The sequence below is a fragment of the Centrocercus urophasianus genome, unplaced genomic scaffold, assembly GCF_019232065.1.
Source record: "Centrocercus urophasianus isolate 14NV4802_14NV808 unplaced genomic scaffold, USGS_Curo_1.0 seq_12, whole genome shotgun sequence".
NCBI lineage: Eukaryota > Metazoa > Chordata > Aves > Galliformes > Phasianidae > Centrocercus > Centrocercus urophasianus.
The window spans coordinates 24,687,810-24,704,376 of record NW_024884364.1 but is presented as its reverse complement, the minus strand read 5'-3'; the positions used below and the strand labels follow the sequence as shown (position 1 = coordinate 24,704,376).

Below are 16,567 nucleotides of genomic sequence, written 5' to 3'. Positions count from 1 at the left end.
CAAACTCCAAAATAAGCTGTAGGCAACAACTGTAGGAACATGTAATGCTGATAGAATATTTCAAAAAGCTGTGAACTTTTGAAGAAAGCAGCACAAGCTAACTCTGGTAACAGAAGTTTGTGAAGTTATACATCTTTTCTACATAATCAATTAATCTTTTTACAAATCTCACATTAACATCAGTAATAGGAAAGCAGGAGGACTAAGGTCAGTATACTGTTGTACAAAATTAACACTAAAGACATTGTCATTATGATTTTGCATTTAAATTAAGCATGGTACACTGGCTAGTCTTCATTTCAGAACACTGCAGCCTACTACACAGGTCACCACAAGTTTTATTACGTGGTAGACTGTAGTTGTCATCAAAGAAACTTTCTGTCAATTCATTGAAAAAAAAACAGCTAAGAGAAAAAAGACTTGGATTGATTTCAACATTTCAAATTTTCAACATTTTGAAACAATCCTAAAAGAGGCACAGCAATATCAATTAATGTGTATGCCTTGCCATCAGAGGAAACCTACTGTCCTCCATTTGGTCTCCTAGTACTGAAAAAATGCACATTATAATGAGCTAAAATGAATGCTGCCAGTACAACTGTCATAGTTACCAAATATCGTTAAGAAAAAAGTCCTGTTGTTTTGAATATTTGTTAATTACATGTATGTTTCTTTGAAACAATTCTATTTTTTTGATTGGATGTGCGTGGCTGATGGGATGACACATTAGATCATTTACTACATTTACGATCCCCTCAATGTGGTGATAGCTCCAAAACAATTTACCTCCTGCTGTATGGATCAGAAGACTGTTGGGACTATTTTGACTTGCACTATCTGCTGAAAATGCCAAAGTGTAAATTATGGATGGAAGGCATTTCTGTTCTATTAAGACCCTGTTAATGTTACTCTGTCAAAATACCCTGCAAATGCATGTACTTAAAGAACTCTTGTATGTTTACACTGTTTTCTGCATTTAGAGGTGTGTAAAGAAGGCACAGACCCAGTAGTGAACTGGACTGACTTTTAGCATTTTAGCACCAGTATAACAGTCAATAAATGTAGTATCTAGCAAATACATTTTTGCATCACTAATTGAACAATACCTTATAGATATGCTTTAGAAACAGATATAATGAATACTGACAGGTATGAACAAAGGTTACTAAGTAGCTCAAAATCAGTAATTAAAATAAAATAAAATCAGATAAAACATCACATAATAGCTTACTCAACATTTTAATTCAATTATGTATGTAATATGCATTCTCTAACTAACTCCTCTGTGATTTCTACTGTCTTTGAAATTTACAGCTTCACAAATATTCTTTGTCTCTACTTGAAAATAGTGAAAAAATAAATTTGTTCATGTAACTCACTTAAAACTAAAACTTAACAATTGATAAGAGCAAGATTTCTAATTGGTGCAAAAAGGTCTGACTACCCCATATTAAGTGGAGATACAGCAAGAACTAATGGAGAAGCACAGAATCAATTAACACACATTTGATTCTCTTCCCTTGATATTCTATCAGTTAAAATATTTCCATTTATTTTTCGTAAACTTACTTTGAACTCCATGGGAGCGAACAATCTTCCAGGTTTCTGAGGCTACCTCTTTTACATCCACTTGGTAGTGGTGAATGGGCACACCTCCATGTGAATCTGGCTTAGTGAATGAAACCTTGGCAGTGGTTTGCGACAACTCTAAAACTCGTACTCCATAAGGATTTGATGGCACATCTAGAAAAATGCAAACATCAATTTAATGATCAGCAGCAACTAGACAGATCTAAATTAACAGTTGGTAATCTACCCCAAGACGTTTGCTTAGCATCTTGAAGGGAGAAAAAACTTACTGAATATGATGAAATGATGTTCACTTCAGATAAACAATTTAAGCTGTAAGACAGATACATTTATTTTCTTGTATGGTAAGGATATGCAAAATTATTTTCCATTTTTGGGTACCTTTTATAGTATAATTTTTTTGATAGTTAACTTTGTTGTAGGCAAATGAAAATGTTGATTGATGAGTTTGATAAATGATTATGTGAAGGAGAAAAACAATTTAACAAAAAATTTAACAATCGGGACAATTACAGCTGAACAGATGGTTCAGAGTCTGAATTTTTCAAAATGAGATTATGACAAGAAACTGCAGAAATCATTTGGCCATTTTTCTGAAACTGAAGTACAGCTGAAATAAGTTTTTCTTTTTCTCATATTTGATAGATTGAATTCTAAGCTACTAGCAAGGAATATTGGAGGAAGGTTTCTCTTTTCAGTTTAAGAAACAATTTTCATAATAGTATGCAAGAAACATTTTCTCTGAAGTCTGAAGTAAGTGCATAGCTCTTAAAATAGAAAAAAAAAACCTAGAGAAATATAGTAGTAGTCTGTAGCTTTGAAACACTAGATATGAAATAAAGGTGAAAAATCAACCTCACGGTCAGTACATCTTCAAAAATGCAGGCATTATTTCACTGTTAATGTATGTCCAAACTAACTACACAGAAGACAAAAAACTAACTTACAGAACTGTTCTAGGTTTTAAAGCATTACAATTACAAAAAAAAAAAAAAAAAAAAAAAAAAGTATTGAAAATGGGATAGGATGAATTTCAGTTTTGTAGACATAGTATCAAGAATTTGAAACACTTGCATATTCACTTCTGATACATTTCACAATTACTTGCATATCTAATTACAGATGTGGCACTCTCTTTCTATCTCTGGTATGGAAAATTTGTTCTAAAGACAAGCAAGGGCTTGAGTCAAAGCTCATCATTAAGTCACTGGGTATTCAACCACTTACATAAAATACAGTCTTTATTCAGGGGCTGTTAGGCAGTCGGGAAAGTAAAAAGAATCAATCTGAAATTCAGCCAATACTGGTACCTAAATGAAAATGAGCCAGAAATTGTTATAAAATACTCAAGAACGGGCCTTAGAAGACATTCATCCATGAATTCTCATGAAAAGGACGCTTGGCAAAGACACTATATAGGGGTGAATTTATCCAACATTTTAACAGTCAGGTACCTATTTTTTTCCCAGAAAAATTCTGTAACGCTTGCAGAGCTGACTGCCTGAATCGTACCTCTTAGCATTCCTACAATTAACATTTCTAAAAATAGGTCTGAAACTTCCAGTGCTTGGTGTTTGTTGGGCTAAAAACAACATAGTTTTATTTATGTGGACACAACTAAATAGCTCCACGAAATTTAAAATTTGGGCAGAATACAAATGTCATCTTGAGGGATTCAAACCCCCAGACATTTCTGTATTCCAGGAAACTTTCCTACCACCCAGATATAGGATGTTGCAGGAAAAGTCCACTTTTCTTATGGAAGTTGTATTATTGTGCATAAAGGAATTCAATATTCACAGTCAGGGCATGGCAGAATGTAACACAGTATTCTGTGTGTCTAGGAGAACAGTTAACTGGGTTTTGAATCTTTTCTAATAGGATGCTTTGCTTAGATAATCAAGACATCCACAATTTAAACCAAAATTGATCAAAAGTTTGTTTTTCAAGAAAAGGAAAGCATGTTCAAAAACCATGTTTTTTTTTTTTCATACAGAAGAATGAGCTATACGAGTTGCATGCTAAATAAGCACTGATCTCAAATTCAGAGGATAAGAATTAATACTAGAATGTGACTTCTCTCCTCCAGATTGTCCTTCAGCTAAGAACACTAAGTTTTGTTCCTGCTAGCACACTTAACTTAACAACCATCCCGTGGACACACTCCTCTTGTCCTGTTCTCACAGAAGCAGCAAAAAGCCAGCATTAGTATCTGAGTTAAGCAGCCCAGAATAGCAAAATGAAGCGACACAGTACTGTATGAGACATACAGATACCAACCATATGGGAAGATGAATATGGCTTTCCAGTAAAGAAGATGAATGGCCTTAACATTTAATTATGAGCTAGAAGCTGCTCTGGATACCAATACTGTTACAAATAGTTCCTAAAAATTTTTGTTTCCTTTTCTGTTGTTAAAAGAATTGAAAATAGAAATAAATTATTTTTTATAAGGTTGAGTGAATATTTAATTTCACTGAGATTAGTTTCATGTTAGTTTCTGTACGATCTTTTTATGAGTCAATTCACTGGTATTTCAGTTTAGATCGAAACAATTTTTCAGTCAATGATGTGAAGCAAACGTACTTTATTTGTATATCCACTCTGCTTGAATTTCAACATGTTAAGGAAATCTCTTTTCCCTGTATTTATGTCTGAATATGATTAAACGTCTGAAGTATGGCATTGGGAAGCAGACATCCTTAAAGAAACTTCATGTTTTCCAATGCAGATTCATGTATGATTTATGCCATATGAAGATATGGCTGCATTTCGAAATAGGCAATAACTGAAGCTCCAGAGAAAATCTAATAAAATATTTGGCATAATTAGCATAATGCAGTATGTTTCGAACTCATTGTGAAATGCATCCACAATACCATTTCAGATATGCATTCATGATTCAGGCTACCCACATATGTGTAGGTAATATTCATGTGATTTTCAAAGTTGAAGTGTATCAGCATCTTATTTTCAGTAAAGAATCACTAGAAGAAAACAGAAAAGGAGACAAATTCCTAGCCAAAATAGCGAACAAGTAATAGCAGCTCTGTTGGGATAGAACGAAATACCTACTATCTCTTTCAGACTATGTACAATTGCAGCTTTTTCCCAAAGATCATCAGCAGCATGATGAACTGAATCCAATTTGGTAGTTCTATACTGAGCATAAGTTTCATCATGCAAAGTAAACAGCCCTCTGGTCCTGATCTACACTTCAGCATTTGAACTGTATGTCACATCAGTTGAAATTATTTGGAGCATCGCCATGATATTCTTTTACAATTGTGGGGCTCTGTCTCAATGATTAGCACAAATAAAGAATAATCTGCAAGACTGCTTGTATATGCTTTAGTCTGCATGTGGAAGGGCAGAACACGTGGTGCTTGCTGTTCTTTTTCCCCTTAAAGCCAAACTAACCAACAAAACTTTTAAGAGTTTAGCTAGGCAGTGATTAGTTTTTCATACTCTGTTATAAGCTCTATATAAGCTCTAGTAGAAAATATACTGCAGAAAAAATAAGCTCATGTATGATGTTAAAGTATTAATTAAAAAAATAAAACAAAAAGACCCCATAGCATTACGTGTAAAGTTGCACTTAATACGTTTTGTATTCAGCGCATAAAGCAGGTTAGCACAAATGAACTTTGTGATCCATTGGCCTAAATTAAGTAGACTTGGTTTAGTTCCAAGTAAAAAAATAAAAAAAAATACACATACAATTATAAGTATGTATTTATCTCCACAGCCATGCAAATACTATTTCAAGTCTATTATGGTTTATCCAACACATTTAAGGAATGACCAAATCTTTATCACCAAAGATTTTTTTTCAAGCTATTTCTTTGATAGTTCTGTGGAAGAAAATAATTTTCCATCTGAGAGTTTAGCAGTAAAAATGGAAGAAAGAAGTAATGGCGTGGGAGTAGGTTGCGGAAGTATGTTGTGAGGTCAGGAATTATCTTCCAGTTAGTTCTTTTCTCCTTATCTCCTGTCAGCATGTTCCTACTACATACAGTTCTGCAGCTTACAGTTGTATAACTCGGAGAAAGTAATTATGTCTAAATACTGAACGTATCAGGACCACTGCAGGGAAAGAGATGAGGAGTACTGCCTTGATGCCTTTCACTGGTGACAGCTACAACAGATTTATTTAATCAAATCGCTGAGGGTTCTTGAAAATAAGGAATGGATTAGAAAACTGGACCACAGCTAGCAAATAAATACATAAATAGTAAATAAAAATAAAATACATGCACACAAAGCAAAAAAATAGAAAAACCCACCCACCACATTGTTTATTAACAGTTTCACTCCATGCTTATTGAAAATATTATGGTGCTTTTTCTAGTAAAATACCTTAGTTGATGCTACTACAGAAGACGTGCATGGCAAGTTATAGGACTGAGATCTGCATTTGCGATCTGTCTATATTTTATGAAAATAAATGGGCTTTAGGCAGCAGCAAGGTACAATTTATGCAAAAACCAAACAAATAACAACCAAAGAAAAACAAACAAACAAAAACAAAACAAAACAAAACAAAAAAACAGCAATCCTAAAAAAAATGTCAGTAAGATCTAAAAGCACTGTTCTGGCACAGAACAGCTTTTTTGTTACGTAATTTTCCAGGGAAAATAAAGTTCTACTTCTTTGATTTTATTTTGCCTGTGTGAAAACAGGAATATATGGAGAAACAAGGAGCAACATCCATTAACCAGACCGAACGTGCTAGCATCAAAAATTCAGATAAGTAAACTTTTAAATTTGATGCTGTAGTTTTTGTCACTTATGGGTCAACCTTATCATATCTTGAACAGGAAGTGACTAAAAAAAAAAAACAACAAACAAGTTAAAGGACTTCTGTGAAGTTCAATTACTATCTTTCCCATGCATTTGAAATAACAATACTGAGATCATGACAGAAATGAAATATGCTTTGCTTGTTATACCATCTCCCTAAACACTGACAATTCACATTAACTATGACTAAACTATATCTGGGTAAATCTAGGAATATCTGTGCTCACCTCAGGCTTTGAAAGCCATTGGGACAATCTGTCAAGCTCACCTGGCTTGTCATAGACTAAGCCTGTCGTGGAGAAAAAACAGAGTATAAGCAGATTTCTAAAATAAAAGTTGTGGATGTGATGTGAGGTAATTCATTTGCAGTGGCAATAAATGAAAAAGACTGTGGCGCTTTTTGTATTTTATACTTACTAAGAAAGAAATTTAAATGCTTAAGCAATAAGAAAGAGTATGTCACTCTTTTGGAGTTGATCCCCACCACTCAGGTGCTTGAACATACCTAAATAGGACTTCAATAAGCACTGAAGATTCTCAGCACTTTGCAAGTAATGGTCAGAACCTTTCACTGTGAAGCCCTGAATATGTTCAATTGTCATGAAAGATTTAAATGACAATATCTGAAGTTCTGGCTAATTTAGCAGCTTTGTATAAATTAGAGTGAACAGGCACAGTTCCTCTGTCATACAAAATGGCATAGGGGCAAGTGTAAATTGTGAAAGAAATATTCTTCTGTCAATAATAAGCCTAATTTCTTGAGGAGGGGAAAAGAAATAAAGATAACAGTATTGTGCCATATGATTGCTTTTCAGCCAGCATTTAATTAAATAACAATAACGAAAAAAAGCAGTTTGAATCTGCTGAAAACCAACCAAAGCAGAAAAATGGAACAAAACATTCAACAAGTCATTCCAGAAGGATTTTAAGAGAAAGCAATTTTGTAAAATGATCATGATTTGTAAAATTTACTGTAGCAGGATACTTTGCTTAGTAACATTTCCCGCCTAGAAATAGTAATTATTTTTCCCTGACAGATCCACTGTAAAAGTACATTACACGTTAGCATTAGCACTTATAATCAAAGCCAATGGAAATCCAGGCTATATTTAAATGCATGAATATTTTATAGGCTTTTTAACATGTGAAATATCAGTCATTAAGATTTCCTAATTTACTGGAGTAAAACAGTAGATGTAGGAAAATTAGGAAGAAAATTACGCTACTGTAAGTAGTACCTAGAATACTGGAGTCCTGAAACCCTCAAACGTCATACAAATATTACACCAAAATGATATATTAAGGGTAGGTGTTCACAATAATTTCTACAAAATATGTGTTTATTCTATTTTCTATTTCATTTCATATGAAATGAATGTCCATATAGAGCTAATGCTTAACACAGTAACTTCCCATAGTTGTTTATCTGTTAGTTTCATTAAATATGTATTAATTTACCGCTGTTAATAACTTCAATAAATAATTTTCTAAAGAGCTGATAAATCTTCTGTAGAAGTGACTGAAAAGTCTTAAACGAATTGCTGTAGAAATAGAGAATAGTAAGCTGTTTGAAAACTAGAACTATTTGAAAATGACAGTTATTTGCTCTCATTTACATTTCCAGGGGCTCTCCTGTGAGACTTAGCTGAAATAAAATGCATAATCAAAATAACATGTTACTTTTCAATTAATGATGAAAATTGTTTTGTATTAAGATCAATTATTTATAAAAGCAGGAAATAAATAGCTAAAATCATCACGTAGTATCACTGTTACTGTTACTGTTTTGCAAATCTAGGAATCATTTAATACTTAAAGAATATTTACAGAGATGCTATCGTATGTATACACATCTTTATGAAAAAAAGCCCATGCAAAGCAATAGCAGAATCTGACTGCCTTTGTTCCCATTGGCACAACTGCATCATTTTATCATTTTCTTTTGTCCCAGGAGCTAAGACATCAGAGGGAATTTTCCTAACATTTCCCAACAACTTTGTTCACGGCTTTAAGAAAGTTCCATTGGCATACTTTCTGTTTCTGAGAAGAACTGAGAAACTACCCTAAGCAGATTTCATATGGCCCTTTTACTGCTTTTCTCTTCCAGTGAATCCCTGCATGTATCAAACCTTAGAGATGATACTCCAGAGGCCAATGTAGCACTTAGTGCACCAGGATAGATAGAGGAAATGCTGGTGCTCAATCAAGAGATGCATGTGTTGACTCAAAGAGAAAACAAGGTTGAAGAGAAATAGATGTAACCTGACTGAAGTTAGGGGGTTAGGTGCAATTTTCTAGTTTGATGAATTTAATGTAGCTCTGCAAATCCTATGTCAGTCATTAATATTTACAAAATCATGCCCTGAGTTTTCAGAGGGCTGAGCCTACTTCTTAAAGTATGACAGAATCGATCATAGTTAGAGCTTTTCTCTTACTACTTCACTTGTGAACATTACAGGAATAATTCATTTTATACATTTAAAGCCATGTGTAGTACTGATGAACTGTTACAGTCCTAACTCTAGCCTTTTTTATAGAAACTCCAGTTTTCAAATAGGTCTACTGAAATAAATGGGACAAAATAGCTAAACGATCATGAACGAAGACTCTACAACCTGTTCTCTTCTGGAAATTCTTTTCTCGTACACATACGCAAAAAAGATTTTGAGTATGGGTTAGAATGTGACTGTCCTTAAATGGGAGAGAGTTTTGTAAGGCAGAATATAAACAATTTACTGTACAAAATTAGACTTTAGTTGAGACAAAGGATATTTACATGCAAAAGGAACTGGTAGTATATTTTCATTAGTAATATGTAGCTATCAAAGGATGATCAGATTTGCAATAGAGCAACTGAAAAAATGTTCTCAAAAGGGGAATGGATCTCCTGGATGACACAAATCTTGCCACATCAAAATCTGCTGTTTCTTAAAAGAAAAAATGTATTTCCCTATTTGAGGAAGCTCAGTCATTTTGACCATCAAAAGACAAAAAGTGTAGCATTCATGGTAAATGATGTGCTAGTAACTATTTCCTTAGAGATAATGGAAATAAATTCCAAATATGTGATTGCTTATATCTAAGAAATTTAATAAACAACTGCTTTTTATAACTCCTAAGAAATGAAAAGAAGATAATTACCCTATTGAGCAGTATTAAAAAAATTAAAATACTAGGTAGTATAAGAGAGACTCCCTATATTTAGACATGCACATTTCAGCAATGCACCCAAAAAGGTCCTGCTAGAATGGGTCTAAATAATTTATTTTCTTATTTAAAAAAATATAACCAGAAGTTACAGCTGAAACAATAAAGATTGTAAAAAAATTTAAAAAAAAAAAAGGAAAAAAAAAGGCTGGAAAGGCTCTAATCCTTATCTCTATCTCTACCCTTCAAGTGTAACTGTCAGTCAGCAGAGTAGTATGACCTGAAAGATCCATGCAGAAAATGATTGATAATGCATCACAAGGGATGTAAAACATTTGTGTTGGTTGAAATTCTGTTACAATTACAAACCACATTGTAACTCCATAGATTATTGAAACTGTAACAATTTGCATCACTTAGAATGTAGATCAACATGTTGGGAGACCTCAAAGCTTGCTGAACAAGCGTTGGTCCATATCACAACAAAATAACACTGGAAGAAAAGTTAAGAAGCTCTCATTTACTCTCAGTTAACAGCTAATTCTGGCAAAAAACACAAATATACAGTAATATTTTTGTATTTCTCTGAACAATGATAGATGGACCTAAAAATATTCAGAAACTCTCTAACTGGTTCTAGAATATTTTTGAGCTTAAATTAATCCAATCTATCATTCTAGGTCAAATTCTGCTTTTAAATAACTAGAACTGCAAATCATAGAATCATAGAATCATAGAATCACCAAGGTTGGAAAAGACCTAAAAGATCACCCAGTCCAACCGTTCACCTATTCCCAATAGCTCCTACTAAACCATGTCCCTCAACACAACATCCAGCCTTTCCTTGAACACCCCCAGGGTCGGTGACTCCACCACCTCCCTGGGCAGTCCGTTCCAGTGCCTGACCACCCTTTCTGAAAAGTAATACTTCCTCATGTCCAGCCTGAATCTCCCCTGCCGTAGCTTGAAGCCATTCCCCCGGTCCTATCACTAATGACACGAGAGAAGAGGCCGACCCCCAGCTCACTGCAACCTCCCTTCAGGAAGTTATAGAGAGCAATGAGGTCTCCCCTGAGCCTCCTCTTCTCCAGGCTGAACATTCCCAGCTCCTTCAGCCTCTCCTCATATGGCCTGTGTTCCAGACCCCTCACCAGCTTTGTTGCCCTCCTTTGAACACGTTCCAGGGCCTCAATATCTTTCTTGCAGTGAGGGGCCCAAAACTGGACACAGTACTCGAGGTGCGGCCTCACCAGTGCTGAATACAGGGGAACAATCACCTCTCTGCTCCTGCTTGTAACACCGTTTCTGATGCAAGCCAGGATGCCATTGGCCTTCTTGGCCACCTGGGCACACTGTCGGCTCATATTCAGCCGAGCATCAATCAATACCCCCAGGTCCATTTCCTCTACGCAGTCCTCCAGCCACACCGCCCCAAGCCTGTAGCGTCGCCTGGGGTTGCTGTGGCCGAAGTGCAGGACCCGGCATTTGGCCTTGTTGAAACTCATCCCATTGGCTTCAGCCCAGCTCTCCAGCCTGTCCAGATCCCTCTGTAGGGCCTCGCTACCCCCAGGCAGATCCACACTTCCAGCCAATTTGGTGTCATCTGCGAATTTACTGAGGGTGCACTCGATGCCCTCATCGAAGTCATCAATAAAGATATTGAAGAGGACAGGCCCCAGCACCGACCCCTGGGGAACACCACTCACGACCGGTGTCTAAATATTGTCAACCGGTGATACTGTCTAAAATGACAATAAGTCTTCCCTGAACTTTTTTGACATCCTTGATTTCTCAAGAAAATACAGGCAAGAAAAAGGAAAAAGTCTTTCCTAATCTGCCCTTGTTTTTACTAGATTTCAATTTTCAGAGGGGCTTAAAATTCAGTCTAAAGAAGATTCATACTCTGAGGAATCTGGCTTATTTTACATTGTACTGCTACTCTAATTTTAGAGCATTAAAATTAACTGTAAGCAGTCTATTGGAATAAAATAAACAAAGAAAAGTCTTGAAGTGTATTGTGATGAGAATGGAAAAAAGGTTTAAATGAACTTAAATGAACAGTTATAACTTACCAGCTAGACCGAGTGTGTACTCCTGATATCTTGTTCCTATTCTGTTTGTAGCTGTACAATTATACTGTCCAAAATCACTGTCAGATGTAGGAGCAATCTTTAAAATGAATACAATTTGTAAATATTACTTTTTAATCAAGTATATTTCTTTTAAAATATCAGAAATGCAAACATGTTCTGTGTAATCAATATTGAGATGTGTTCTTACCTTACCCTATCTAGTATATTCCACAAAATACAGATCTAAATTAATCATTTTTCAAGTAAAACTCCCTCTTTTCAAAAAGAAATGTGGAAACTAAATAATGAAAAATGGAAACATTATTCAGTTTTATAATTTCACTTCTGAACAAAAAAGAAAAACATCTAATAAACAGCACGTTTGTTCACATAGATAATATTTGCTTGTATTGGACTGAACTAAGCAATGATAGGTCTGAAATCGCTGATTCCTACATACACTGCAAGGATCATATTTTACTGCTTACTGTTTACAAGATTCACAACATACTAGACATTCAGTAAGAAAAAAAGAAGATACAAGTATGTGACAACTATAAACTCAGGTTAATATGGATGTGAGACAGAAAAGGTAATGGATATCACAGGAAGTTAGGGTCTTATTGGAAATGCAGCCCATCCAACTGTTCAGGTGATAGAAAACTGGAAAAGAACTCAAAAAACTATAGGATGTAAAGAATAATTTGTGCTGTTAAATAAAGACTCTTGAAAGATTTCCTTTAAGTTAAGAGCTCTAAAGATCAACTTCAAACAAGGGTAAGACTATGTCTTTTTAAATATACAATGTCTGTTCAAGGCTTACGAAGAACAGAGAACTTGTAATTCAACTGTTAATTTACATACATGCTTAACAACAATATAGTGGACAATAAGGACTGTGTTGTCGTAGCATCTTCATTTTTACATCCTGTGCACAAATTGTTAGTAAAAGTTACCAGAGTTCCCCACCTGAAGGAAGATATTTATATATATACTTCTATATATATATATATAACTTTTTTTTTAATTAGCAAAACCCTGAGCAAAAGATGGAAAAGGAAGGGTTTCCACACCTACAAGTTGCCAGGGAGGAGTAAAAGAAGAAAAATGGAAGACAAACTGTATCATAAAATCTTTGTAAACTTGACTTCTTTGTAGTTAACTGGAGGTTCAATAATATTTTTGATATGCCATATAAGTCTGTATTGATATGCCAAAATAGCACCAAAGGGTGGATTAAGTGCCAATCTATATAAATGAACAGATTTCAGTGACAGTCCAAAATTTTCTTTAAGGGAACTGTAGAGATTATTTCATGGAAAGCTGTGACTTTGGAAATGTGAAGTTTCTAACTGCCTCTTTTCTCCGTACAATTTAATTTTCGAATCAGGTAGCCAAAACTTCATGCCTAAATTACATCAGTTAATGTCATAGAATCACAGAATCATATAATTGCTCAGGTTGGAAAAGACCTTAAGGATCATCAAGTCCTACCACAATGTAACCATACTGCCCTAACTCTAACAACCCACCACTAAATTGTGTCCCTGAGTGCCACATCCAAATGGTTTTTAAACACATCCAGGGATGATGACTCAACCACCTCCCTGGGGAGCCTATTCCAGCTCTTAACAAACCTTTCTGTAAAGAAGTTTTTCCTAATATCCAACCTAAACTTACCCTAGCGCAACTTGAAGCCATTCCCCCTCGCCCTGTCACCTGTCATTTTATTTTTCCCCAGAATTGCTAAGGTTACGCTGATGACATTATCAGTTAAATCAAAATAACTAACAGACTGCTTCCAGAATACTTTTAAAAGTCATTAGGAGAGATTAATGTTAATATGATGTACCCCACATGCGATGAGGTAAGTACATACCATGCATGGTTACCAAGACTCAGATAACCCGAGTAAACTCAGCTACCTATGCCGTCACAGGCAAATCAAAGAATCAGTTATTAGAATGGCTGAATATTTCCTTGCTTTCTTCTTCCCACAACACAATGTAGATCTGAAAACTTGCAGTTAGTTTCTGTAAGGACTCCACAAAGCAGAATACAATTTGATACCAAAGACTATTTTTCATCAGACAAATGAATAGTTATCAACATATATGCATGTCAGCTTGTCATTTATTTTAAAATTTGGTGTCATTATGTTCTTCTGACATTGTATTACATAATGATGCACATTCTGTCTTTCTCCTCTGCCCCAATTTCCCTTGAGACAATCACTTAACTTCTCATGGAAAATTAGGCATTTCTATTACGAGTAATGCTTTTTCTGAAAGCAACAACAAAATAATATAGTTAATTTCAAGAAGTTCATTGGTTGGACTTTAGAAAGACTTTATTTCAGTACACCATACATCACTCACCTGGGATCTGATGTACATCTCCCCTCTATAGGATTAATCCTATAGCTTCTGAACTATTTTTTTATGGCAACCGAGAAACCTAATTTCCTCAACACTTCTCACATTCAGTGAGGAGAGAATATCTAGTCACAGTAACAGGTGAGACTACAAATGCAGATAATGGTTACAGACACTCTTCTATGAAATATTTAAGGACCATGGCTTGCCATGCATTACTGTTCAGCAGTTCATTGTTTATTCAAGATAATAGAGTAGCTGGAAAATTAAAGTTCATTCTTTGTCTTCTGCCTTTCTTGGGTTTTATTTTCCTAAGTGTACATTTAACGTAAAAGAAAGGAACATAGTTCTTTGTTTTCCAGTGCCTCTGCGACCACCAAATCAACTGCAGTCTTTTACCACTTTACCTTCCTTCACAGTCATGACTGAAGCCAAATACATAGTTCTCTATATGCCAAGCATATTCCTTTATGTCACTTAATTTTTAAATTTCAACCTGATGGTTTAATTTTATACTTATGCCATTATTTACTTGCCATAAATGCAAATTACATTCAGCCAGCAAATCCTAAATATAAGCTATGTAAATTAGGTTTATTTCCTAACTGCTCACAAGAAATGTGGAGATAAATCAGTTCACCTTTTTTTTGTTTTGTTTTGAAGAGCTTTACTTATTAGATTGCAAATCTTACCTTTACACACACAGTATAATACTTGCAATGATGCCACACTGAGGAAGAAATTAATTAGCTAATTTCACTGAACTGATTTCCATTTTAAGCCTTACCTCTAGAATCAGCTTTCTTCCTGCACTGTAGGTCTTCAGATGTGTTGTATTCTTTACTGGTAGAACTAATTTTCCTTTTCTCCACTGAACTGAGGCAGATGGATTTGCTAGTACTTCACATGTTATATTGATGGGATTGCCTTCCCAAGAGAAATACACAGTTTGATTTGACAGAAACGTTGGAGCATCTGTAAAAAAAAAAAAAAAAAAAAAAAAAAAAAGTAATACACAAATATGTTAACTGTTTCAGTAAAACAAGCTATATAAACCTATTGAAGCATTAACATTTTAGAAAGTTTAATTTAATCCTGTTTCAATTTATTACTAACCATGACAACAGCAGTATACAATCCTGAGTTTCTAGGGACCTAATTTTCATGTGCTTCTCCTCTACTGAAATTGTTTCAGATGAAATTCTCGGAAAGAGAAGACCTATCAGTTATATTTAATATTAGGCAACATCAGTCCCTTGAAAGATGCTTCAGAAATGACAAAGATTATTTCTTCCCAAGGATGAGAAACTCTTTATTAAGACTCTTCTGTGACAGATGTAATCGGATTACGAAACTTATATAAGTTGTTTGGTGATCGAATTTATAGTGTCCACTTTTGCCATGCAGAAATTACATTCACTATGAATATTCACAGATATCTAGGAGCTTCACCAATTTCCTACTGGAATTAGCATATACCTTATCAAATCCTTCTAAAGATGATTAGCAGTATGAATAAACCTAGAAGAAAAAAAAAATGAAAGCGAAAAGAATACCTAAAATATTGCAATGTATTCTACCAGCTTCAGGTAAAATACTGTACGCATCAGCATGCTTTCTATTTAAGATAATCTTCGTACCGGTTCCTTAACAAAACCTAAAGTTACTGAAAATAAAAAAAATGGTGCATCTTCCTTGCACATCTGGCTGTACATGGCTATATTAAACATGTAGCTAAACACTGCATCAGATAGAGAGAAAATGTCTGGTTTGTGAACTAATTATAATTTTGAGATCACAGTGCCTGCAGTGACAAGGCTTTTCCACTCTACACAGTTTCCTGAAGACCCTGATGGCCTCCAGAAGATGAGAGGGAGGGAGTGATTCTTTCCCTGCTCTTCTGCCTCTGTTTTGGGTAAAACAGTATTTTTTTGTCTACTGAATATTTTGAAGTGTCTTTTTCATTTTAATCCCACTTATTATATTTAAGAGTATTACGTAAGTATTCTTTATATTACTGAAAGCGAGGGAAACTAACACAATTCTTGAGGTTATTTATCCATTAAAATGGGTGTCACGGCATCTCTTTTTAATACTTGAAATATTTACATATATACCTGTTTTAATAAAGAAATCTTAAATGCTTCCTGTTGTCTCAGGAAGATCTGTTTTAGACTTCTCAATTACTTTAACTTTAGGCTAGAAAATTTCTAGAAGTCTAACAAAGACCTGAACAGAGCGTATTTAATTGAACTGTAAAATTTATCTTTGGGAATGGCGTAAAACTACTTCTTTCTGTATTGCATGTTTTCAACTTCCTTATGTGTTTGCCTTTCTGCAATACTAACTTTTTGTACTATACTGCTGGTGCATGCATATTACAGGCTTTTGCAAGAGAACTCTCACCAGTTCCAAGTACAAATCAAACCTGCTACACTGATCAGCACAATCAACATATTTTGAATAAACAAAGTATGTCTTACTATGGCTTTATTTACAAGACACAGAAGCTCGTCCTTTTTTTCAAGTGTTATAACAAGAAATTCTACTGCCCTTTAATTCTTATAGACCTTTAAAAAC

General features: G+C 34.7%; 1 protein-coding gene across 1 annotated transcript in view; it reads right to left on the bottom strand.

Annotated features, from left to right (window-relative positions):
- NCAM2 (neural cell adhesion molecule 2) overlaps positions 1-16,567 on the bottom strand; it is a 127,512-nt gene that overhangs the window by 54,313 nt on the left and 56,632 nt on the right. The window contains exons 9-11 of the mRNA XM_042809654.1: positions 14,775-14,962; positions 11,613-11,709; positions 1,570-1,743 (exon numbers count right to left, since the gene is read on the bottom strand). Coding sequence (XP_042665588.1) covers positions 1,570-1,743; positions 11,613-11,709; positions 14,775-14,962 — 459 coding nt within the window. The remainder of the gene's footprint in view (positions 1-1,569; positions 1,744-11,612; positions 11,710-14,774; positions 14,963-16,567) is intronic.